The sequence below is a fragment of the Moschus berezovskii genome, chromosome 18 (assembly GCF_049115385.1).
Source record: "Moschus berezovskii isolate FMDL1 chromosome 18, NW_MosBer_1.0, whole genome shotgun sequence".
In the NCBI taxonomy this organism is placed as follows: Eukaryota; Metazoa; Chordata; class Mammalia; order Artiodactyla; family Moschidae; genus Moschus; species Moschus berezovskii.
This window is the reverse complement of record NC_142477.1, coordinates 37,673,922-37,699,045: the sequence shown is the minus strand read 5'-3', so window position 1 is coordinate 37,699,045 and position 25,124 is coordinate 37,673,922. Positions and strand designations below refer to the sequence as shown.

The window sequence follows — 25,124 nt, the reverse complement described above, 5'->3', positions numbered from 1 at the left end:
CCAGGGGATCTTCCTAACCCAGGATTGAACCCAGGTCTCCGGCATTGCAGGCGGATTCTTTACCAGCTGAGTCACAAGGGAAGCCCTGATTAGGGACTGGGAAAGGTCAAATGAGATGATGCGTGCAAAGCACTGGGCATAGCACCCTTCACATGGCAGGTTCTCAATAAATTATTACTTTTTATTATGTTTCATCACAAAAGCAATATTACAGCTTTAGCTCAACCTCTCAAAGGTTCAGTATCAAAAAAAAAAAAAAGTCTAGTAAAGCGTGAATCCTAGAGCCCAACTGCCTGGCTTCCCATCTTAGCTCAGCCATTTACTATAACATAAGGCAAGTCACTATAATTTCTTTGAATATAAAACAGGGGTGACAAAAATTGCATTTGTCACAAACAGCTGTAAAGATTAAATGAATATGTAGTGTTTCAGTTCAGTTCAGTTCAGTCGCTCAGTCGTGACCGACTCTTTGTGACCCCATGAATCACAGCACGCCAGGCCTCCCTGTCCATCACCAACTCCCGCAGTTCACTTAAACTCATGTCCATCGAGTCGGTGAGGCCATCCAGCCATCTCATTCTCTGTCATCCCCTTCTCCTCCCGCCCCCAATCCTTCCCAGCATCAGATATAGTGTTTAGGTATCACTAAACATTGTAATTAAGCATTAGAGAAATATAGCTTTTATTATCTGAACTAAAATGGAAGGAATAACACTTTGGAAAAAGAAAGAAGACAGAAAGCATCCAGTTCACTACCCACCAGCAAGAAAAGAGCCACCTGTATTTCATACTTCATAGGCCAAACACCGTGAGGTATTTCAAGGCGCTCCAGCCAACACTTAAGAAAACACTTTAGAGCTAAGACCCAGTGCAGAGTTGTTATGAGTAGAGGCTGTGGGGTTCAAATCTTCTGAGTTCAGATCCATGCCCACCCACCCCTGCCAACCTGTTAGCTACACAATTTCCAGTGAATTAGCTATAGATCTTTGTGCTTCAGTTTCCTCATGCTTAAGATAAAAAATGAATAATGGTGCTTATTTCATGAAATAAATGAACTGATACAGCCTCAGTTGCACATGGTGAAAGCGTTCCATACATCTGAACGATTATTTTTCCTGTGGTTGGTAAACCCTGATTATGTACTGTTTTATTCATTCTAAACTGGACTGCTGCTTTAAGGGAGTCTTGGACACACCAGCCGGCCGGGCTTTCCCCGGAAGTAGTGGACTCCCTGCCTTCCTGGAAGCATTCCCAAACATCTCTCCATTGTGATGTCAATAACCTGGGATTTCTGGATTGTAGGCAATGCCTTTTCTTCAGTAGCAGACTGCTGTCATGTGTACTGTTCGAGGGCAGTGCACTTCTTTTTTTGCAAAATAGGAAATCCAGTACTATGATCTGATCTCAGTCATGAGATACCTCAAGCCATGGGCACGGGTCTCCGTTGAAGAGAAAAAAGGTGAATTTAACCAGCAGTTTTGAGGAAAGTTTTAAGTACCTGATACATAAAGTGCCCTACACTGTTTCAATTATGGTAGACTCAACATTCCGTTGTACATCTTGTTTCATTTTCCTCTCAGCATCTGCCAAATTAGTTACCTCCAAGCAAAACACCATCTTAGTGGTTTAACCTTAGATTTGGAAATTCAACCAGCTAGACTAGTTTATAGGACAAATGAGAGCATTGCACCAAAATATTACAAATTTTCATTTTAGAAGCCCTTTGCATTTGTTAAAGACGTGAACTCAGTTGCCCCTCTGGCTTTTTCCCTCAGCTCCCTCTTCCTGGCACAGACAGAGGGGAGGGAAGCCAGGAGGGGAAATGCTGTTAAATCAGGTCACACCTGATGGGCAGAAAGGCTCACCATGAGCCTGTGTTCCCTGTCCAGAGTTTCAGGAAGGTCTCTTGTGTGGATCTGGAGGAAAATCGATCCTATCCCCTGTTCTTCCCTTCTGGGAGCCATGCCTGCGGCCAAACAAGGCCTCCTGGCATGGACTTCAGCCAACCCACCTACCTGGTGCAAGTACTGGATGGCTTGCTCGTGGTTCCTCCTCAGCTGCTCAATCTGAGCAATTTCCTGGTAAAGACTGACCAGATCTGACGTATTGTCACCCTTATTGGCAATAACGTTGTCAACTGCCTTTTCAAAGTATACCAGTGCAAGGTTTAACCTGCAGTTGGCCAAGGAGGCTCTGGAAGAAAAGGGACAAGGGTGGAAAGTCAGAGCGAGGTGACTTGCTCTGCAGACACAGAAGGAACTGATTCTAAGAACCGAACAATTTGGCCTTCACAGGCTGATCATCTGTGCGGGTGGCCCAAAGTTCAGCCTTGCTGTAAACACACTCCTATTAACCAGCATTTTACCCACCAGATTTCCCTGACTACCATTTCATCAAACCCATTAATATATCACGCTAGGCTAATTTTATAAAAAAGCATATGGAAAAAATGGTGTTTGGCAGTTCATAAGATGGGATAATTTACCCCATAACAAACTCTTTCTAAAATAAAATTTTATTAGCTCTGATTCCTTCTCTTTTAGGCTAAAGCAGGGGTTTTCCTTTGTTTTGTTTGATCTAGTTTAGTTTCTTCTTCCTCAGTTAAAAATAAGACAGGATAGAGAAAACAATGTCAGTATCTCCCCACCAAAAGGGGGATGATTAAATAAAGCATGGCACATCACACAATAAAATACTTCGGACATGAAAAATTTTAAATGTGCTAAGTTCAAAAAACAGTTAGAAAACTGTACTTAAAATATGATCCTGAAGTGTATACATGTAAAGCACTTAGAACAGTGTCGAGAATGTAGTTATACTTTTGTAAACATTCCAGCACTTAGAACAGGGCATGTGCAGAACAGTTCAGCTGTGTGGAATGGACGAATGAAATATACACTCAAAGTTACCCTGAAAGAGGAACACGGCTATCTTTCACATAAGCACAGAAATCTAAGTCACTGCCCCATGTGACAGCAGGAGACAGACTGGACTCTAACTTATGGGCCTGTGGACTTAAGAACGGTTTCTGATTTAACTCTGGACATTCCAACTTCTCCCCACCACTTCCCATTTAACTACTAGATTCATAGCTGTTTAGAGGAGGCAAGTATGACTCACGCATTTCATTTACTTACCTTTCCATCATCTACCCTACCATACCAAGTGCTTACAGTTCTGGAAACAGATTGTTTTCAAGGATGTGAAGACATTTGAAAAATCTAGGGAACAGTAAACCTTTTATTATTTTTTTTTTCCTCTGATAATCTGATGGGCCCATTCTCATATCTAAATATTCTGATTCTCAGAGGATCCCTAACTGTAAAACAGTTAAGTCTCATTCTGGCTTGAACAAACTCCATGAACTTCGTGTCCATATGGAATACAGCTTTCCTTAAAAATGCATGTGCTGTGAATAACTCAAGGACCTCCAATTATTGTTCTCATTAAGTGTTTCTTCTCCATCATTTAAGTTGTCATATTTAATGACAAAGTGAAAGTCGCTCAGTCATGTCCGACTCTTTGTGATCCCATGAACTATACAGTCCATGGAATTCTCCAGGCCAGAATACTGGAGTGGGTAGCCTTTCTCTTCTCCAGGGGATCTTCCCAACCCAGGGATTGAACCCAGGTCTCCTTCATTGCAGGCAGATTCTTTACCAGCTGAGCCACAAGGGAAGCCCAAAAATGCTGGAGTGGGTAGCCTATCCCTTCACCAGGGTATCTTCCCAACCCAGGAATCGAACTGGGGTCTCCTGCATTGCAGATGGATTCTTTACCAACTGAAAATTGAGGGAAGACCACTTAATGACAAAAGTAGGTAGCAATTCAGAAAAAAAATAAAGTAATTTTAGAGTAAGTAGGAGAGGCAGCACAAGGAAGGGCTGAGAGTCTATAAGTTCAGATCAAGTTCCAATCCAGTACTTAAAGCTTATCTCCTTGGTTTCTTTATCCTCAGCTCAGTCTCTTTGCCCTCTTTCTAATGAGAAGTAATTGCACCAGCTATCTCAGGGGTGGCTATAAGGATTAAATGGGAAAGAGCACAGAAAACTTAGAACATGGTGTATGCATTTGGTAAACACGAGCCTCTTTTACTATTATTTGAGTCTCTGGTTCTTTTGCTCTAAATATTTTTCTCCCCTTTTATACTGAGTACAGGACAATCATGTAATTCCGGGCCTTAGTCATAAAAATGAATATTCATTTTCAGGACTGATGCTGAAGCTAAAGCTCCATTACTTTGGCTGCCTGATGTGATGATTTGACTCACTGGAAAAGACCTTGATGCTGGGAAAGACTGAAGGCAGGAGGAGAGGGGGGTGACAGCAGACGAGACGGTTGGATGGCATCCCTGATTTGATGGACATGAATTTGAGCAAACTCCAGGTGATAGTGAAGGACAGAGGAGCCTGGTGCGTTGCAGTCCATGGGGTTGCAAAGAGTCGGACAAGGCTTAGTGACTGAACAAAAACAGTCATAAAAATCTAAGCTTCTCTAAGCCCAGATCTCACCTGCCTAAAGCGATTGTTAGATCTTTTTCTGAGACCTGTAATCCACAAGTGCCTCCCTTACATGAGTCTCTCAGCTCCTTCATGTTTCTCTCTGACTTCCGTAGGTTGAAATACGCCTCTCTGCCAGTGAAACAGTCAAGGAAAGTGCCAGGTACACAAACGCCCCCACTGACCAGGGCAGAGTTGGTGAGCAAACAAAAGGGGCCCTTGGGAAAATGAAACACTATCTGGGAACACACACTTCCCGCTATTTTTCATCTGTATGTGTTGTCGAGAAGGGAGGATTCTTCAGAAAAGGAACGGGGCCCTGGGTGTCTTGTGGTGGTGTGGGAGTCCAGGGCTAGGATGGGTGGCAAGCACTGGGAGTGAACGGAAACTGTGAATTACACGGGATTTCCTTAGAGGCATCTACCGCGTGACAACAATTATTCATTTTTTTCCCCAAGTTGGTTTCTGTGAATGGCAAAAGAGAGGAACCAATTTTGCTGAAAGGGACTTTCTGGGTCATTTAGAAAGTCCAAGCAGAGCAGCTTTTTGGCGAGAGGCAAACAGCAGGAAAGAAAATCCCCTTAATTCCCAATATCCTTCCATTTCCCAAATTCTCAATAGCCCTCTGGCGAACGGCATAAGAGAGGAAGGAAACGTATCAGATTTTGCAAGCTGAGTATCAGGACCAAAAATGTAGAGGGGGGATGTGTAGAGAGGAGCTCAAAGAGGGTTTATGATTATTCATGAACATGAAAGACCCCTTAGTTTTCAAGCAGCGATAGTACCCGCAGGCTGTCAAAATCACAAGCTTTTGGAGGAGAGGCATTTTTAACCGTTCTCCCTTGAAATATCAAAAACTATTTCTTTGGTCTATTTTGCTTGGCCTTCGGCTTCATGGGCAGTGTTCTCAACAGCATTTTAGAAAAACTAAAACCATCAAGTGTACATTAAATCAGAGGTTTTGGGCCGTGTGTTACAAGTCACCTGGGGCTTTTAAAAAATCTCAGGAACAGATGCACCTGGGGCCTACTAAATCAAACTCTCGGGGGTGGGACCCAAATAGCAATCATTCTTAAAGCTCCCTAAGGGACGAGGATGTGTAGCCTACTCTGACAAACAGTGCTTCAAATTACCATCCATCCTCCGTCTTCCTACATGGCCACTGCCATTATCACCCACCTCCTTACTGCTAACATTACACAAGACAGGCTCCCAAAACTTTCAGGTGCCCAGGAGGTGTGTCCCCAGTGAGAACCCTCCCATGGCTCAACTCAGAGCTCACGTGAATAGACACAGGAGGAGCATTTGTACTTTCTAGACGGACTTTCCGAGTGGAGGCTCATGGAGGGTCCAGATGTCAGAATGGAGCTACGAGGCCTCAGTTCCACCCCCGACCCTGTGTGAGATGACTCATCTGGCATGGCTGGCCCCTGGCCCTGATCCCCAGATCCTGCTGGGAAGGAAAGGATATTGGTTCTGCAGGAGGCAGGCCACCCCCAGAGTGTAGTAGAGCATGACCAGAGTCTCCAGAATTTGCTTTTCCTCCTTGTCTGAGGTTGTGGTTCCCTTCCAGGTCAGCAGGATGTTCTTGGCGGACTCGGCATGTTTCTTGGCCTGAGCTGGAAGGCCTGGGGGAGTTGGAGGGTGGAGGGCAAGAAGGAAAACATTAAGAAGGCACGTTTCAGTCAAAGACATTCCCGGGAGGGGCTAAGGTGGGCAGTGTGGTTGTCAGTATGGTCTTTAGTACTGGTTCCCCAAACTGCAGTGCATCAGAATCATCTGGAGTGCTTGTAAAGAATAAGGTTCCTGGCCACCCCCTCCCTAGACCCGTTGAGTTGGGATCTCTAGAGGAAGCGGGTCCAGGACTCTATATTTGAAATTAACTGCACAAGTGTTTCTTATGCAGCCATCCTGGCATTCATCAATAGATTCTATTTGGACATCACTGATGGAGTGACGGAGACAGTAAAGGAAGCTGAGGATCCCGGTCCCAATCTCTTGCTAATGCCATGTGACCTTTTCAACCCACGGAGCTTCTCCGTCTCCCAAATGTGAAATGACAACAAAATTACAGCAGCTGCCCTTTTACCAAACACATGGAGACAGTCCAGAAACGAACTGGGTTATGCCACAGAGTGCATGCTTTGAGCTTGCTGGAAAAGGGATTCTATAAAGACAGGGGCTTATGAATACAATTACTTCCATCTGGGTTTTTTTTTTTTCAATCCAAGATGAAGTTGTTGATACTAATTGATCACACACACACACACAGGATCTAATTTCTAATGCAGTGGGGCCCCTCTCTAGAGAAAGAAGACAAAAGGGATGCCAACGCCCCACGAGACAGAACATGGGGCGTGTTTTCCCTTGTTTTCTAACTAAAGGCTGGTGTTCCTGAGCCACTTATTTGAACTGGAATTAGTCCAGTTAACAGAGGGAGACTTGGGAGTGTTCAGGTTACAGAACTATTTCCTCATCTTCCACACCAGCTCATGTCCAGTGATCTCTGATGGGTAAGGGGAACCCTGGAGAAAAGAGAAAGGCCAGCAGAGAACACAGACAGCTTCTCCTCTGCCCTCCTGAGGACCACCCATGGCTGGCACAGCTCTCCTCCCCACAGACCTGAGGTCTGGGAAACATATTCACTCTGCCACAGAAGGAGGCCCACTGTGCTTTTGACTTGCCCCTCCCACCCCAGCCCCCATTTTGCTATCCCTCTGGCCCATGGGGGGCTTCCCTGATGGCTCAGCTGGTAAAGAATCTGCCTGCAATGCAGGAGACCCCAGTTTGATTCCTGGGTCGGGAAGATCCCCTGGAGAAGAGATAGGCTACCCACTCCAGCATTTTTAGGATTCCCTGGTGACTCAGATGGTAAAGAATCGCCTGCAATGAAGGAAACGTGGGTTCTATCCCTGGGTCGGGAAGATTCCCCTGGAGGAGGACATGGCAACGCACTCCAGTACTTGAAGAATCTTCCTTGGAGAATCTCCATGGAGAGAGGAGCCTGGTGGGCTACAGTTCGTGGTGTTGCAAAGAGTCGGACATGACTGAGTGACTAAGCACAGCACACAGCACTGGCCTATGGAGCTGCTTTCACAGCACAGTATAGTCAGTGGCATTAGAGATGATTAAAAGGACTTGCTTTTGAAGCCTAAAGCCCTCATATGTTCCAAATGTGCAGGTCTCTCTTAATGAATTGCAACAATGAGAACACAGTTTCCCCGAAAGACCTAAAAGTGACCCAGAAGCCAAGAAATCTTTGTTAGAACACTCAGAAATGCCCTTTCTGTAGGTCTCAACGGAAGAGAAAAACGGACTCTGTCACCAAAGAAAGGGCTACATCTCAAGTTAGCAGATGACAGGGGTCCTCAAGTTGCAGTGAAAGCGCCTGTTACAGTGCAGAGTCCTGGGCCTCCAGTAGTTATGGCTCACAAGTTCTAAGGGTTCAGATTTACACCAGCTATCTTAGGTGACACTGATATAGACTGTCTAAGGACCACACCTAGAGAAACAGTGAGTTAGTAAAGTCTTTATGCAGGAAGTGGGACTCTTCTCCTTCCTAAAGAGTAGGTAGGTTCTGACTGATGGAGAAGAATGAGAAAGGGTTTCCACTAGGACGGAGAAGGCAATGGCAAGCCACTCCAGTACTCTTGCCTAGAAAATCCCATGGATGGAGGAGCCTGGTAGGCTGAAGTCCGTGGGGTCGCTATGGGTCGGACACGACTGGGCGACTTCACTTTCACTTTTCACTTTCACACATTGGAGAAGGAAATGGCAACCCACTCCAGTGTTCTTGCCTGGAGAATCCCAGGGACGGGGGAGCCTGGTGGGCTTCCGTCTATGGGGTCACACAGAGTCGGACACGACTGAAGTGACTTAGCATAGCATAGCATTCCACTAGGAAGAAACAGCCTGAGGCCACGAAGACAGAACGTGTGTGTGTGTGTATGTGTGTGTGTGTGTGTGTGTATGGGTGTGTACACATGTGCTAGAATATTAGGGAAGGCTGTGAGAAGACCAGTCTGACTAAAGGGAGATTTAAATCGAAAGACACGGAAGATATGAATCGGATGGGGAAAATAGAGTCTTAGATGCCAAGATGAGGAGGTTGGACTTGATCTGCAGGGTGACAGGGAGTCTTTACAGGTCCTAAGAAGTCAGCAGCAACAGAAAACTCTGCCAGGGAATCAGACCATGACAACAAACTAGGAAACTGACAGTCTTTTTAATCAAACAGGTTACTTTCCGTGACCAGCTGGGCCCTTGGGAGTGTGTCAATAAGGAGAGCAGGAACCACATTTAGATGCTTCCCTGGGTGTAGAGGAAGGAGAAAAGTGAAACTGGATGAGCCACCGAAAACCACTTGCGGATCGGCACAACACTGCTCCTGGGCTCCTAAATGAGAAACAAATCCTAAAGTCGTTCTGAGGCTTTCCAAGTCTCCCCCTCAGCCCCACACCCCAGCCCTGGGGGCCCAGCGCTACTTGTGAAAACCCCAAGAGGAACACTTTCTCTGAACGCATCAGCTAGTTAATTATATAGTTTCTTATCTCCCCCTTCAGTGCATTGTGGTTCTTCTGATGAAAAAGCACAGCTCAAGACCAGTGGGCCTTAAGTAAACTGAACTAAACAGCTCATCAAACTTGAAAGTTCAGCCCTAAAGAAAAATGACTCCTTTACCCTTCCCAGAATGCACTCTGGTCTCTAAAGAGGGATGTATATACCCCTCGGGGTATGCAAGCTGCCATTAGGGTGTGTAGGAGGGGATAAAAACTTCTCTTTTTTTTAAAAAATGTATTTGTTGTTTTCCATTCTAATGGATATTTATAATATTACATAATATTTAATACCATTGTACATAGTTTATAATAAATACATATTTATGGAGAATGCACAAAACTCTTTTAGTGCTAAGGAAGCTAATTCTCAAGAGTTTAGAGACCACAGCTTCAGATAAATGTTTTCTAAAGTTTCCAAGTATGAAAAAAGCCCTTTGTTTTTTTTTTTTTAAATCTCACTCTGGGACTTCCCTGGTAGTCTAGCAGTTAAGGATCCACCTTGCAATGCAGGGGACATGGGTTCAATCCCTGGTCAGGAAACTAAGATCCCACATGCGTGGATCAACTAAGACCACACAATGCAACTACTGGAGCCCAGCGCCATGACTAGAGAATCCTTGAACAACAATGAAAGATCCTGAATGATGCAACAAAGATCCCATGTGTCACGGCTAAGACACAATGCAGCCAAATAAATAACATAAATTTTTAAAATGTCACTCTGTGATAATATTTTTATAACATTCCCTACATGAGAAAATTCAGGATGACAAAAAATATGATGAATCAGAATCTAATGCTTTAAAAAGAATTTGCTTTTTAGTAATTACAAGAACACCCTCTTTTGTGGAAAAATAGCATCTGCATATATGTGTACATGTAAGATTCATTTCCTCTCTCTCCAGAGTACCCTCACAGATCAATGATCTTGTTCCCCAACTCCGAGTCCCAACTCCCCAGTTCCAACGTCTGATCTGAGACCAAGTCAGTTTCCTTTACTTGTTTTCCCAAGCCAAGGACACCAGCCTCCTCCCTGCACCAAGAATGCAGCAACTACAGAAGTGAAAATTAGGGCAGCAGCGAGACCTGCTTCTGAAGCCTGAGACTCAGAAATCACAAGCACGGACTGATAAACTGGGAAAGGAGTCCGGAGATTGTTCACCCAATGTGTCAGTCATTTCTCTTTAATTTGGGGTAAGATTCCACCACTGATGTCTGTTACTCTGACTCAGGCCACAGACAATCTGCTCAGAGCTCCTCAGCCTTAGTCACCTTAGAACATCACCTATATTTAGGAAGTTCTCACGGTACTGATTAAGAAAGCAGGGTCTAGGGCCAGACTTCCAAGTACAGAAATCAGCTTAGCCACTACCTAAATGAGTTAATCTACCTGTACTTTAGTCTATTCATCTATAAGACAGCAATGAAAATATCTCCTAGACTTGTTGTTGCAAGGATTAATTTAATTCATGAAAAAGGACTAAACAGTGCCTGGCACACTGGTGGGAAATGAGTTTAAATAAATATTAGCCATTATTATCATTACTACCAGGGTCCGTACCTCTTAAGCAATTTATTATACTTGTCCTTACATACTCTGGACATTCTTCATAAAGCTGCTTACAGCATCTCTATAAAAGACTGCCTTCTCAAATGCACACTCACTTCAGACAGGTATCAGGCTTCCTGAAGGTCTGATCATCTGGGTTTTTTATCATTCCTTTTTGTTCCTGTACCAGTTTTTTCTTTTTTTTTTTAAACCAACTTGACAGAGAAGGTAGGGTTCATGACTTATACTTCTTTTTTGGTGTTTTGCAGAACTTATAATAGAGCCCCAGATACTTGGAAAGGTCCCAGTAAGAACAGGCCAACAGATTAATTCATTGCTTCATTAAAAATAGGAAAAGCCTCAGGAAACTGCCTGTCCATATTACTATTTCCTCTTAAACACTCAGAAACAGCAGTAGCAAGGTGACTGGCCACGCTGTTGTTCTCCACCTGCTCTTCTCTCAACCACGGAAGTCCTAGCCTCAGGACGGTTCTCATCAGATCAGCTGGTGACAGAGTTCCACTTCTAGTGTCCCCTTACTCTATTTCACCAGCCCACAGCCTTTTATACTCTGCTTTGCAAAGGCCTTGTGTTCTCTCGTTTTTGACTCATGGACCCATCGCATCCATTGCTCTATTTTTAAAACGCTCAAACTCTCTATCTGGCTCCTTCCTCAGTGCCAGAAATCTGCCCAGGTCTCCTCCTCTTATAAATTTCATGTGACTTTTCTGCCTTCCCTAACTACCCTCTATTTCCCCACATCCCTCTCACTATGCAGGACGTGACATACATAATGTAGACTGCTGGCCCCTGTGCCTTCCCCTCATTCCTGGGATCTGGCTTCTGCTCCAACCCTTCTGCAGGTTCTTGTGAGGTCCCCAAAGGTGTCCTACTGAATCAGTGTGGTCACGGTTTCTTGCATCCCCATCTCATGGCAGCATTAGATACACTGGCTGCTGGCTTCTCCTCTTGGCTTCCCAGGCACTGCACTAACCTGATTCTCCTTGATAAACCTTCTCTGACTCATTGCTCACTCTGCCAGGGTCCCCTGTTCCCTCCCATAAATTTGTCAATTCTCCAAGGGTCTGTCTTTTCACTTCTTCCTTTTCTTCTCTCTTTCCTCCCAGAAGTTTTATCAACTCCTATAACTTCAACCTTGGCCTTCACGCTTATAACTTTCCATTGCCCCTCCCTACTTCTGGTCTCAAATATTCCTCCATGCTTATGATTCCCTTCCTTTCTTCCCAAGTTCTGGTCCCAGTTTTCCAGGACCTAGGTAAAATATACTCGTGGCTTTTGCTATTGCAACTCAAAATCAGTATATCAAAAACCAGATCCACATTTCCTCTTCCACTCCACTTTCTTTCCTGATCTCCTTGTCTCTGACAGTGGCACCTTGAGAGTCCTGAAACTTCATGGTCATTTTGGGGCCTCACTTTTCCTCAACCCCAAATCCAGTGCCATGTCTTGCCAATTCTTCCTTCACAGTCTTTTTGGAATAGGCAGTACATACCCATGGTTCAAAAGTCAAAATTTTATGCAAAGGTAACTGTTGAGAGATCCCACTTCCAATTTTATCCACTTTTACCACAAGCAACCTCTAGGTAACTTTTCTTTCATGTGTTTCCTTCAGTATTTCTTTATATGAATATAAGCACATATTCTCATTTCTCTCCCGTCCTTCTCACCCAGAAAGAGGCAGGTTACAAACACCCACCTGCAAGGTGCATTCTCTGTCACCTAAAGATGTATCCAGGAGATATTTCCCTGGTTGTAGACAGAACTTCCTCATGCCCTTTCTAAGACTGCATACCCGCATTGTGCATATTAGTGCTTCATGAGTACACTTGGTTATTTCCAGTCTTTTACTATCATAAACAATGTTGCAAAAAATCATCTCAGCAGTACTGTCTTATCCAGGTTATAACTGCCGATTCAGGAAGGAGTCCCAGAAGTGGGATTTCTGGCTCCAAAGGTAAAGGGATCTGTGCATCACAGACTCTCAAATCCTTACCTTCTCACTTGTGGCCCTGTCATCAGCCTGAGTTTACACCTAGGTGTAAACAGCTAGATGAGGCGGCTTCCACTCCAGTTGTCATTGCTAAACTGACCTTTTCACAAGCCCACTTTGATTTATTCTCCACGTGCTAGAAAATCTCTACTAGTCCTCCTTGTTTACCAAACAAAGGACTAGTTCCTCAGGCTGCCCCCAGGTTCCCTTTCCAGGCTCATCTGAGCAGTCCTCAGTGTAGCCAGCCAGGCTGCTGATTGCGCTCTAAACATACAGCGCACCTTCCCACCTCCAGGCCTCTGCCCAGGCTTTGTTATTCATCAGAAATGTCCACCCCTTCCTCTGCCCACCCAACCCTAGACATTTTTCAAAGGACCTTCTTGAACGGCACCTGTTCCTGAATCTATCACTTACTACCTTCAGCAAGAAATGATTTCACCCAGCGACCCCAAGGTCCATCTAGTCAAAGCCATGGTTTTCTCAGCAATCATATTCAGATGTGAGAGTTGGACCATAAAGAAGACCGAGTGCTAAAGAACTGACGCTTTCGAACTATGGTGCTAGAGAAGAGTCTTGAAGGTCCCTTGGACAGCAAGGAAATCAAACCGGTCAATCCTAAAGAAAATCAGTCCTGATATTCACTGGAAGGACTGATGCTGAAGCTCCAATCCTTTGGCCACCTGATGTGAAACGCTGACTCACTGGAAAAGACCCTGATGCTGGGAAAGATTGAAGGCAGGAGAAGGGGATGACAGAGGATGAGACGGTTGGATGGCATCACTGACTCAAGGAACATGAGTTTGAGCAAGCTCTGGAAGATAGTGAAGGACAGGGAGGCCTGGCAGGCTACAGTCCATAGCGTCAGAAAGAGTCGGACAAAATTTAGCAACTGAACAACAAAAGCATCCCCAAAGCCCTGCATTTAAACCAGTCACATAGCATCTGCCTTCTGGTGCCTTCTTATCATAGTTGTCCATGTGTAGCTCACCTTCTACATGAGGTTGTAAATTCTCTAAAGGCCAACACTGTGCCTTCTGTACCGTATAGTTTCCAGAGTCCTCTTCACAGCATCTCCCATATACAAATGTCTCATTAAATACTGCAAGACTGTTTGTTGAGAGAAATCAGTCTTCTGGCTTGAAGCCCTTCCCCCAGTACTGGAAAAGGCTCCCAGGGAAATGAGGCAGGCAGGTCTGCTGGCCATAAAACACGGACATGTGCAGCAAGGCCTGAGCACACACAGATGCATATGTCCTGCCTACATGGAAGCCTGGCTCATAAATTCTGTCCATTTTAAAGCAGTTGCAGAATTAATGACAACAAAACTAAGTGGAACTCAGCAAGCACTTCATTCCTCTTGAAGGTTTGTGACTTTTCAAAGCTTTTGTTATTTTATTTGCAGGAAGGACCACAGACTTTTTAAAAGAGTTAAAGTGAAGAAATTGGGTAGAGCCTATACCTGAAATAAAAGACCCTGGGCTATTCTCAAGGAAAGGTCACTATCATAACCTAGAAAAATTCTAGGCTAGGCTTCAGAAAGTCTGGGTGCAAGGTTGAGCACTATTATATTATGTGGGCACTTAACCAGGAAGTTGCTTTTCCCATCAAGAAAAAACAAACACACAAGAAGACCTTCCTTTACAGGAAAGCTTTTTTCCCCTCCAACCTATGACTCACATGTGGTTGCCCATTCATGTGGCGGGAAGAACTGCGAGTCAGGGAAGAGGGCAGTGCTCACAGCGTCTTTTGTGACATGACCTGTTTGCCCGTCTTGAGTCAGCTTGGAATCTAACTGGAAAAGCAAAACTCAAGGTCTACTGGGGCTGCATAGAAAGTGTTGACTTCAGAAGATGAAGCCCATCCTCCTTCCACAGACCCACTCAGTAATCTTTCCGAAGAAAGGGGGGCTGCGTCTGCCTTCCCTCGGTTCAGACAAACATCCCCCTCAAATGCTTCTGGTACCTTCCTCTTAGTTTCAAGTTGCCCTCACCTCCAGTCAGAATTTCAGCAACAGTTTCCTAAATTGTCTTCCTGAATCTGGGCTCTCCCAGGGCCCAAGGAGTTTACTTGTTGGTGCCAAACCAACTGTCAATGACTTGTTGATTGACAAATCCATGGGTCTCTCTTCAGCCTTCACCCCATTTGACTTCTCTCTGCCATCAGAACCTGCTGAAACCACACTGTGCTTCTTTTGAAATGCTTTCTCCTTCCTTGGTTTCCCTGAGTTGGCCCTTCCTGATTCTTCTATCTCCTCACTGGCTCCGCTTCCTCTACCCCTTTTGCCCTTCAGTCTTCTGTCCTCTGCCTTCTTTCTCTCATTATATCTTTATCTCTAAGACCCCCATCCTACTGCCTGCCTCACCCAGGGGCTTTCCCTTCTCTTGACAAGCTGTGTGTTAGGGACAGGATGGATCTTCCCCTGGTCATCCCCACCCCACTGCAGCGGTGTGTGCTCAGCATGGCTCACCCATCCACACCCAACTGGGAAACAGTACCTCTCAGTGTCAGGTAGCCATAAGCCAGGGTGGCCAAAGCCTGTGCACATTTCCAGTGTTCTTCCCCAAAAATAATCCGAGAAAGGATGACACAGCGAATCAGCTCCTTATTTGCTTCAATGTTCTGCAGAGAGCAAGCAAGTCATCATGCTTTCTGGAAAGGAGGAAAATCTCCAGCCTGCATCTCATCACTGGAATGCAGGACTGCATCCACTGTCATCTTTTTCCCTCCTCCCCGCTTCCCATCCCACAGCCAATCCATCAAGTCCTGTTGGCTCCACCTGACTACTAAGTCCTGAAGCTAAGCTCTTCTCTTCATTCCTGCCATGCATACCCAGGCCAAGCCACCCTCACCTATGACCTGGGTGACCTCAGCCCCTCCTACTGCCTCCACCCTTGCCCCCCCACAGTTAACTTTCTACATCACAGCCAGGGGGACTTATTTTCACCTCTCACTGTGAAAAATTTTAACAATATGCAAAAACAGAATGGACAATGACTCACTTAGCTGCCTCAAGTAACTATTCATGGTCAATCTTGTTTCATATCTATGCTCCACATGTACCTACCCTCTCCCTCTATGGCTCTGAAGCAAATCCAAGATACTAAGTCATCTCATATTTCATAAGTACCTCCTAAAGATATGGACTTAGAAATACCGGATAGGCCAGATAGTTCGTTTGGGTTTTTCTGTAACATCTCAGAGAAAACCCGAACGAACTTTTTGGGCCAAACCAACAAAACCACAAAATCATTATTGCACCAAAATATTAATAATGATTGCTTGCTATCAAATACCTAGTCCCATAAATCTAATAATTATCTCATATTTTGCAGTTTGATTGTCCAAACACTGAGATCTATCTCCTGAGTCTCCTTTAAGCCATGGGTTCCACCTTTATTTCTAATTCTTTTCATTGAAAATTATTTATGGAAGAAACTGAGTTATTTGGCTTATAGTGTTTCCCAAAGATGGAAATTGGATTGACTACATCCTTATGGTGTCACTCAACATGTCCTTCCATCCGCCATTCTGCCTTTATATTGGTCATTGGATTTAGAAGTTTGGTTACCTTTAGCTTTTTTTTCTTACCCAAGCAAAACTACTTCATATGTTCTACCATCAGAAGACACCTAATCTCTGCTTATCTCTTGCTGATGAAGGCAAAACTACATGAATAAATCTATAAAAGATAATAGAATGATGATATCCTAATTCTATCATTCCTTCTTCATATGTTAGCTGGAATAACTTTATAAAAATGAAGTCTCCCCTCATCTATTTCTTGGTAACCCAACAGTACAGTTCAAATCACAAGGATAGGATATATACTTTAATCTTTCCCTTAATTTACCAGCTTTCCAAATAATGAGCTCATTCACTAGCACCCACCAATGGTGACCAAGTAGCTAGGAGCTTATCATTCTTTTTCTTCTCCTCCTCCATCTTTTTCTCCTTCTTCTAATTTTTATTATTATTTATGATCATAAGCATATCTGGATTTTTAAATATATCCGCTGTTCCTGAATACAGAGAACTACTTTCTAGCTCAGGGCTTTTACACCTGCTATTCCCCAGCCTGTGACACTCTCACATATCACTACCCTCTTGTGTCATTTTCATTCTGTTCACCTCAGAGAGGCCTTCCTTGGTCACCTTAATAAAACAGCCTTTCACCCCATCACTTACTGTACCCCATTACCAATTTTAATTTTTTTCTTCATGGCATTTACCTCTCTCTGATATTCCATTAACTAAAATTTTTTGTCTATGATCTGTCTCCCAAAATAGAAAATATGTTCCTCAAGAACAGTTTATTCCTCAAGTTCACTACTGTATGCTTCATGCACAGAGGAGGTCACTCATTCAGTACTTGCTGAATAAATCACCTCTTTACTGGCAAAGATAAGGATGGGGTGGGGAAACAGTCCCTGGCCCTGATGGGAAGAGCTCTCTTAAGAAATCACAGAATTACATCTTTAACACATCGATGTCAGTAATTTTATATACACAGTCACCAGGTACCTGGACTGATTGACAAAGGCAGGCATTTATTTCCTGGTGAGATGGAACAGCACTTTAGGAAGCCTGGCATTTTGATCCTGGTTCTGACATTTACTGACTGTGAGGTTTGGGGCAAGAACACCCCGAGTCCCAGCTTCCTTTTCTACTTAGAGATCTATACCACTCACCTTACAGAATTAGTCTAGAGGAGAGTGAGTCAGTATCAAAGGGATCCGGATCTGTTCTGCATTATCTGACTGTAACCCCCTTACCGGGTAACACACAGAGAAGTCTAAGGACTGCTCTCTTCTGACCCCGTGACCCTCTCAGCTTTATCCCTCTCCGCTCAAACACAGAGAAGCAAACAATGTTAGAGGGATGTTTCCCCTCATGCTTTAAAAACAGCCATTTGGTCAGAACATGTGAGTGTTCTTCATGGGCTAACCGCACAGTAAATACCAAGTTCTATTCCGAGGAGGAAGCATAACACCATGAAAAATGCCTAGAATGAGAGTCCAAAGCCTTGAGTCCTTTCCTGGCTCTGGACATCGTGTATTCATCCATCCCCACACTTCCTGTCCTGGGGTCAGAGACAACCAATACGGGCTCCAGAGGTCAGCCCAGTGTTGCCACCACCACTGCCAATCCTCCTGGCCTTCAGGGCGGTGAGAACTGGGGTGGGCTAGATTTAACTCCTCAATCTCAATCTGTCATTATCCAAAGTGGTCAAGGAGCTGTCAAGTCTTAGAAGCTCACACTTGCATTTCACGGCCGTTGGTACTCGTCTTTCTAGAACTGATCATTCTAGCCTAGGCTCATGAAATACTAATGGGTCAGGATGATGGTCCTTTCCAAGTTTCTGGGTAGTTTACATAGATAAATTTACAGATATATCCATCCAGGGAAGTATCAACTTCTGTTGTCCTCTGAGGTGCCTCTCTCAGCCTTTCCTAAGCCATCTGCAGACTTTCACACAAGTACTTTAAGATCACTTTTTCCCTTGTCTGGGAATGGCTAGGAAGTCAGTAAGTCAGCATAAGAAATCTTCGTTGATAAATAACACTCTGGGAGCAGGCTGGTGCCTGTGTGTTAATCACGAGGGTCACTGATGGGCTGTCTCATGTTCCTGGACTTTGAACACTCCTGCTAAACACTTGCTCTGAGGTCCTAGTTCCCGAGTCCTGGCTTTGCTCTTGGAAATGGATACCTGGACTCCCTGACCTCTGCTGCTACCACCCACTTCCTGTCCTTTGGTTTACTTAGGATTCCACTGTAACCACAGGCATCTTACCATATCCTTGCCAGGCCTGAGCCTAGACTGCGCTTGGCTACCCTTGTTCTCAGTCTCCTGCCTCACTGTCCTGAACTTCCTGTCACCCAAAAGATATTATCCTGAAACCTTTCAGGAGAAATCAAAAACTGTTTGTTAATTAAAAGAGCCAAACAGCAACAGGAAGACCCAACATCAATTTTCAGTTTAAAGCCAGGAGCACAAATACTCCAAGGAAGTATTTGGTGACCCATGTATGGAACTGGAAGGAAGGTGGGCTGGCTACCAATTATGCTCTGCTCTGTTTTCTTCCACAAAGAAATATTAACACCTTCCTTCACTTCATGGCCTTCAGTCTGAAGTTGAGGAAGAGTTTCTCTAATCATGGACATATATATTTGAAAATGGAAAACCTTGCGAATTTTTATTTTACCTTTTTCCCCTTAATCAGCTGAGCTATTTTCTTCTGGGATTGGGCCAGTTTCTCTCTGGGATGAGACATATGGTCTACGACCTTCTCCTTGGCTTTGGTGTCTTCCTCACTTTCTTCAGATCCACTAGTGGGAGATGACTCATCTGTTTGCTGATGTTCTGGGATCTTGGTTTGCTGGGACCTGTGGGTACCAGAGATGGACATGGAGTGAGGTTTGACCTTTGCATATCTCAAACAAGGTGGCACTGAAGGACAGAGCCCTCCCAACTGGGGGCTGGGGATATGATTTTTAAAACAGACCTGAAGAATAAAGCCAGGTAGCAAACTCATGTCACCTGCAAACCCCAGAATCAGAACAGCAATGTAGTGGTTCAAACGAAACAGATTTGTTGAACTACCCACTCAGCTGCAACTCTGTGGCTTACCAACCATAAGACCTTAAGTGAGTTATCAATTTGTTTTTCTGTAAAATAAAGCCAATATGAACACTCACCTGATGAGGTTATGGGATTAAGTCAAGTAATGCTCATAAATCACTTAGCACAGTGCCTGCTATATCGTAAGTGCTCTTTTAACATTAGCTATTATTATTTTATGAGCTCCGTGACTTCAGGATGTTGAACTGGAAGATCTCCAAGATTCCTAGTGTTCTAAATTCTGATCGAAACCAGGGGCAAAAATGGACACAGTGAAATAAGGTAAAGGGAACTAACATTTTGAAGTTGGAACTTCACATGTCCTCTTTCAAATTTCTTAAAACCTTCAACATAAACCCTAACAAAAGAGGATGTGGTCCCAGCAAGGAGAAGGGAGGGGAACGCACACTGGGTCAAGTGCAGATTCAGGAGAGAAATGACCTTTTTCAATTATTAGGGGGAAAAAAAAATAAACCAAAAATGTGTTGGAGAAAGAGCTGAGTGGGTTGAAAAATCTTCTCCCTCTTCCCCGGCACCCCTACCCCACCAGCTTACACACACATACACACATATACATACATGCATACACACAGACAATGTAAATCTCAGATTTCAGTGCTAAACATAATTATGAATGGGACTCTTGAGAGTCCCTTGGACTGCAAGGAGATCCAACCAGTCCATTCTAGAGGAGATCAATCCTGGCTGTTCATTGGAAGGACTTATGCTAAAGCTGAAACTCCAATACTTTGGCCACCTCATGCGACGAGTTGACTCACTGGAAAAGACTCTGATGCTGGGAGCGATTGGGGGTAGGAGGAGACGGGGACGACAGAGAATGAGATGGCTGGATGGCATCACCGACTCTATGGACATGAGTTTGAGTGAACTCCGGGAGTTAGTGATGGACAGGGAGGCCTGGTGTGCTGTGGTTCATGGGGTCGCTAAGAGTCGGACACGACTGAGCGACTGAACTGAACTGAATTGGTGTGATAAAGTCCAAAGAGTGAATCCTATGTTAACAAGAGATAACCATATCCTAACTCTACCAGAAAAATCATAAAGTGATCCAGAAGAAATAGAATTCTAAGATCTTAAGAGGAACAGCATAAATTTTAATTAATTATAAGTAAGTTCCCCCAAAGAATCACCTTTGTATACATGATAGCTTTTAAAAGCTCAACAACTGCATAGTTTTCAAAATAAATTTTATCTTCCTTTTCCACTAATTAGATAAGTAATGAATGCTCACTGTAAGAACACAAAAAGGAGAAAATTTAGAAGGAAACTAAATGTCAAATGTAACCTTTTACACCAAGTTCGAATAAATGACATGTTAATATCCATCCAAAGTTCTGTTCTAAATAACCTATATTTATTTAGGCATGTGGGTAAACCATGTGGATAGGGCAGCAACATTTCTTTAGGCCCAGGCCCAGGCCCCGGCAGGACTGCCCTCAGCCCACAAACAGAAGTGTGCTTTCAGATGACGTGCAAAAACTCAATGGAAAAGGGAGAGAAGCCTGGCGGAGCCATGAAATTGGGAAATAGGAGTTAAACTTGCCTGATCTCTGCCTGGTGAATTCCATACTCCTCCAAGACCCTAATGGAGTGTCACCTCTGCTGGAAATATTGCACTGGAGTAGCAGTACAAACACCCTCTACAGGCTTGCGAAAGTTTCCTCCAACTTCAACTATAGTGTGAATCACACACACTATAGTCTTTTTCAAAATTTGTTTTGTTTCTGAGTCTTTTTGGCTTCCTAGTAAGTAAAATCCACCTGGGCTGGGACTGAGTCTCATTTGTTTCTAAGAAACCCTGATGTCTGGGTCACAGTAGGAAAAAATAACTGCTTGTTTAATGATGAACAAATGAATGGATAAAGGAAGTGTAAGGTCTTCAAGAAGCCTGAAAAAGACTGATGATAGAGGAAATCTGCGGCAAGAGAGCCCAACTCAAGAAACTCACAGAAAGAAAACTTAGTCCCTCAACAGAAGAGCTCGCTTAGGCTGCGTATTTCACACACCTGGAGCAGAAGTTCAATCTATTAGGGTCACCAAAAATATTATTAACTTTCGATATTAAAAACAAGCCCAAGCTTTAATAGCAGGGCCTCAAAGGAAGAAGAAACATTCAAGTCTTGATAAATGACTTGAGATTGCAAAGCCCTGAACTAGCTTTGAACTTGTTGCTGTGAAAGGTAAGAAAGATACCTGGAGAATACTGACCAGACAGATATCTCAAAGGATAGTCAGAATGCTAAGACGATTAGGCCAGGGATTTCCCTGGTGGTCCAGTGGGTATGGCTCTACACTTCCAATGCAAAGAGTGCAGGTTTGATTCCTGGTCTGGGAACTAAGATCCCATGTGCTGCATGACCAAAAATATTAAGAAAAAAAATTAGTCCAGTTAAATGAATGATCTGCCTTGCTCGGTCTATAACTTATTCTATATATTGCCATCATAAATATGGATTTTACTAGTAAAATTAGATATGAATTATCTATTTCCAAGATACTCTTCTATGCACTCAACATTTTTTCTTTTTTAAAAAATACTTATTTTATTATTTATTTCTGAACTGAACTGAACTGAACTGGCTGCATTGAGTCTTAGTTGCAGCATGCAGGTTTTTCATTGCAGCATGCAGGATCTTTCATTTTGGTGCATAAACTCTTCACTTGTGATGAGCGGGCTCAGTTGCTCTGCAGGGCATGTGTGATCTTAGTTTCCAGACCAGGGTTTGAACCCATTTCCCCTACGCTGAAACGCAGATTCTTAACCACTGGACCACCAGAAAAATCCCTGAACTCTACATTTTTAACTTCAATTTTTATAGTTATATAATCCTTAAAATATTTTATAAGATGGTATGGAATGAATTACACTAACATGTTAACCACTAGGCACACTTGGCTGTTAAGCACATGAAATGTAGCTGGCCTGAACTGAGATCTGTTGCAGTGTAAAATACACACCAAATTTCAAAGACTGAATATGAAGAAAAATATTTCATTATTTTATATAATATTATATATATTCATATATAGTATTTACATTTACCTGTTTCTTTTTACTTTTTAATATGGCTACTTAAAATTTAATATTAGATTTTTTGCTAGCATTATATTTCTACATGATAGCATTGGTATAGAGCAATGGTTCTCAACCAAGGGTGATATTGCTCCCAGGGGATATTTGGCAATGTCAGGACATAACTTTGCTTGTCACAACTGGGGGGGGGAGCTACTGACATCTCACAGGTAGAGGCCAAGGATGTTATAAAAAAGTCTACTAAAAAAGTCTACTAAATTTGAACATACTTTTAAAAAACATAAAATGTAAACACTGAAAAATAAAATCTTTTCATATTTTAAAGGAAGTGAAGGTCCCAGTGTTTCAGGGCAGTGGAAAGTGATGCTAAGAGTCTGTGGCACTTACAGATGGAAGCAGAAGTCCCAATCAGTGTCATTGGTGACAGCTGGGATGCGGATGGGGCTGGCGCGCATCTTCTTCCTACCAAGAATCACATGTGAGGTTAGCTTTGGAAGAAAATGCTTAGAAGTCTGTTCTATTTTCCCTCTGTTGGATGCTATTAGCATTAAACTGAAACTGCCCAAATATATAACCCATCCTAAATCCACAAATAGACTACACACACACTCAAGAATGGTGGACCTGGAAAGCAGAAACTAAAGACATTTGCCAAATTAAATCCCTGAGTTAAATTTCTATTGTTTAATTTTTACTCCACATTACCTCCCAAATCTCTGACCTTTCTTACCCCTTAAGCCAACACATTTACATCTCCTGAATCACAGAAACTGTGATCTCCTACTCAAGTCAGATATTGTTTCTGCAGATGACCAGCTCTCATGACTAACACACTAACAGTGTGTTTGTTAATTCTTCATGTCCCTAGAGACGTCTCACTACTTAGTAGGTGATCCTAGTTAAGGAGCTAAAACACATGCATCTATTTTGATCGCTGTCATTAACTGATGGAGGAAATAGTGAAAACTGATGGCCAAAAAAGAAAAAAATGATTTATATTATTTTCTAAATTGAACCTGCATGGCTATCCCTGTTGCTTAAATCCAATCCAAACGGAATGCAATTATTTATGAACATTAGCACCCACCAAGTCTCTCCTACTTTCACCCTGCAGAAAGTCACTCATTCCCACCTGAGCCCTGAGTAGGTCTCTGTCTAAGGCTCCATCCAAAGACTAGAAGGGAAGATTCACTAATTTGTCTTTCTAATTTCTACTTTCAAAATTGTAGCCGGTGACTTCCCTGGTGGTCCAGTGGCTAAGCCTCCACCCTGCCAACACAGAGGGCCCAGGTTCAATCCCTGGTCAGGGAATTAGATTTCGCAGGCTGCAATGAAGATCCTGGGTGCTGCAACTAAGATCAGGTGCAGCCAAACACAGACACACACAAACACAAACTGTGGCCAAGGGGAGAGGTCCACACACACACACATACACACATATATAAACTGTACACACACACACACCCATACATATATATAAACTGTGGCCAGGGGGAGAGGTTCTGACTTCTCATTCTCCTAAATTCTGTTCCTGTGAGGTTTCCCATGGCTCTTAACTGTAACACCAAATTCTGGCCCCGCTCTCTAGTGCAAATAGGTTTCTTCTTTTCTGCAGTTGTCTCGCCTTCGTAAACCTTAACACCACATTTCAAGCACCGTCGGAGGTTCCCCCTGGCCGGTGCACCGGCCGCAGAGGCCCTGGCCCGGAAAAAAGGGCGAGGGCGGCCGAGAGGCAGGTGTCGCGGGGTACCTGGCGGAGGGCATAAGGCCCGGAACTAGGCTTCCTGGCACCCTCTGCTCGGTCTCCGCGGGGCGCTTCAGTGTACTGGGCCTCTGCGGACCTCGTTCAAGGCACCACAGGTTGCCTTGCGGAAGCGAGAAGCTCTGCTAGCTCTGCCTTCCGCCTCCGCCGCCGGGGTTTTGGCTCTGGAGACAATGGTGTTACCATAGGAACGGAATGCTGCGGGCGGCGGGCGGCGTCCGCGCCTGTCGCCATGGCGACGGGGGCACTTCCGGTCCTGCGGAATCCCGGGCTGCCCCAGCCAACCACAGCTGTTGCCGCCCCGGAGGCTTTCCGGTCCTCTCAGGGGAGAGGAGGGCGTCCCGAGCCTCGTCCTGTCACTTCCCTCTCCTGCAGCTGAAACGCCTACTATTGTTTTTCCCAATTTGACTTTACCTCTCGGAGATGAAGACCCGGAAAGAGGCGGTAAATCCCATCGAAGGATGGAATGGGGCCTCGGGCTCCACGACCTTATTTAAATAGCTGCACCCAGGCCGTCGGCTTCGCCCTGCGCCTCCCGCGCTCCCTGCACCCCGCGGTTCCCCGGGTGTTCTGCCTCTCGGGGCACGGGGAGGAAAGCCTCAGAACTATTGACGGCGCTGGCACCGTCTGTGTTGCCTCTTCTGGTAAAATTCGCGCTACACGTGAGTCGGGGAGCGGAGTGTAGGGAGTCAGTAACTTAAGAAATGGTCCACTAGTTCTGCTAATGATTGGCAGTTCAGAGAATATTTTCCAGGGTACAGGGCACACTTGGCAAGCACTACGTAGCGCAAAGTTATACACCATGTAGCCTTATCCTACCCACCTTCAGTGGCCTGAAAGACACACAGTGAAGACAATCGTTTAGAGCTGCCAGGTGAAAGGCAGTTGTGGTCAGTACCCAAATAAATGGCACTGGCTCAAGCAGTCTTGTGTTTAAGGAGTTGTCATGAACCTCGCAATGAGTTAGGGGCCTATGACAAGTCAAATTGGAACTGGTGTGTCCTCTCCTTTTCAAAAACGAGCAAGCTCAGTAGAGAGAAAAGGAAAATATTTACCAAGAACTTGACAGG

At 44.2% G+C, this 25,124-nt stretch overlaps 1 protein-coding gene across 3 annotated transcripts in view; it reads right to left on the bottom strand.

The window, feature by feature from the left end:
- TTC23L (tetratricopeptide repeat domain 23 like) overlaps window positions 1-24,546 on the bottom strand; it is a 56,356-nt gene extending 31,810 nt beyond the window's left edge. For 2 of the 3 annotated variants that reach the window (XR_016035231.1, XM_055422193.2), the window contains exons 1-7: window positions 24,043-24,546; window positions 22,680-22,754; window positions 18,822-19,002; window positions 15,114-15,237; window positions 5,971-6,127; window positions 4,512-4,637; window positions 2,016-2,193 (exon numbers count right to left, since the gene is read on the bottom strand). Coding sequence is in view for 1 of the 3 variants with exons in the window: in XM_055422193.2 (XP_055278168.2) it covers window positions 2,016-2,193; window positions 4,512-4,637; window positions 5,971-6,127; window positions 15,114-15,237; window positions 18,822-19,002; window positions 22,680-22,754; window positions 24,043-24,056 (855 nt within the window). In the remaining 2 variants the exon portion in view is untranslated. Of the gene's footprint in view, window positions 1-2,015; window positions 2,194-4,511; window positions 4,638-5,970; window positions 6,128-15,113; window positions 15,238-18,821; window positions 19,003-22,679; window positions 22,755-23,849; window positions 24,014-24,042 lie in introns of those variants that run through there. The other variant, XR_016035232.1, reaches the window with a different exon arrangement.
- Between the last annotated feature and the right edge of the window lie 578 nt (window positions 24,547-25,124).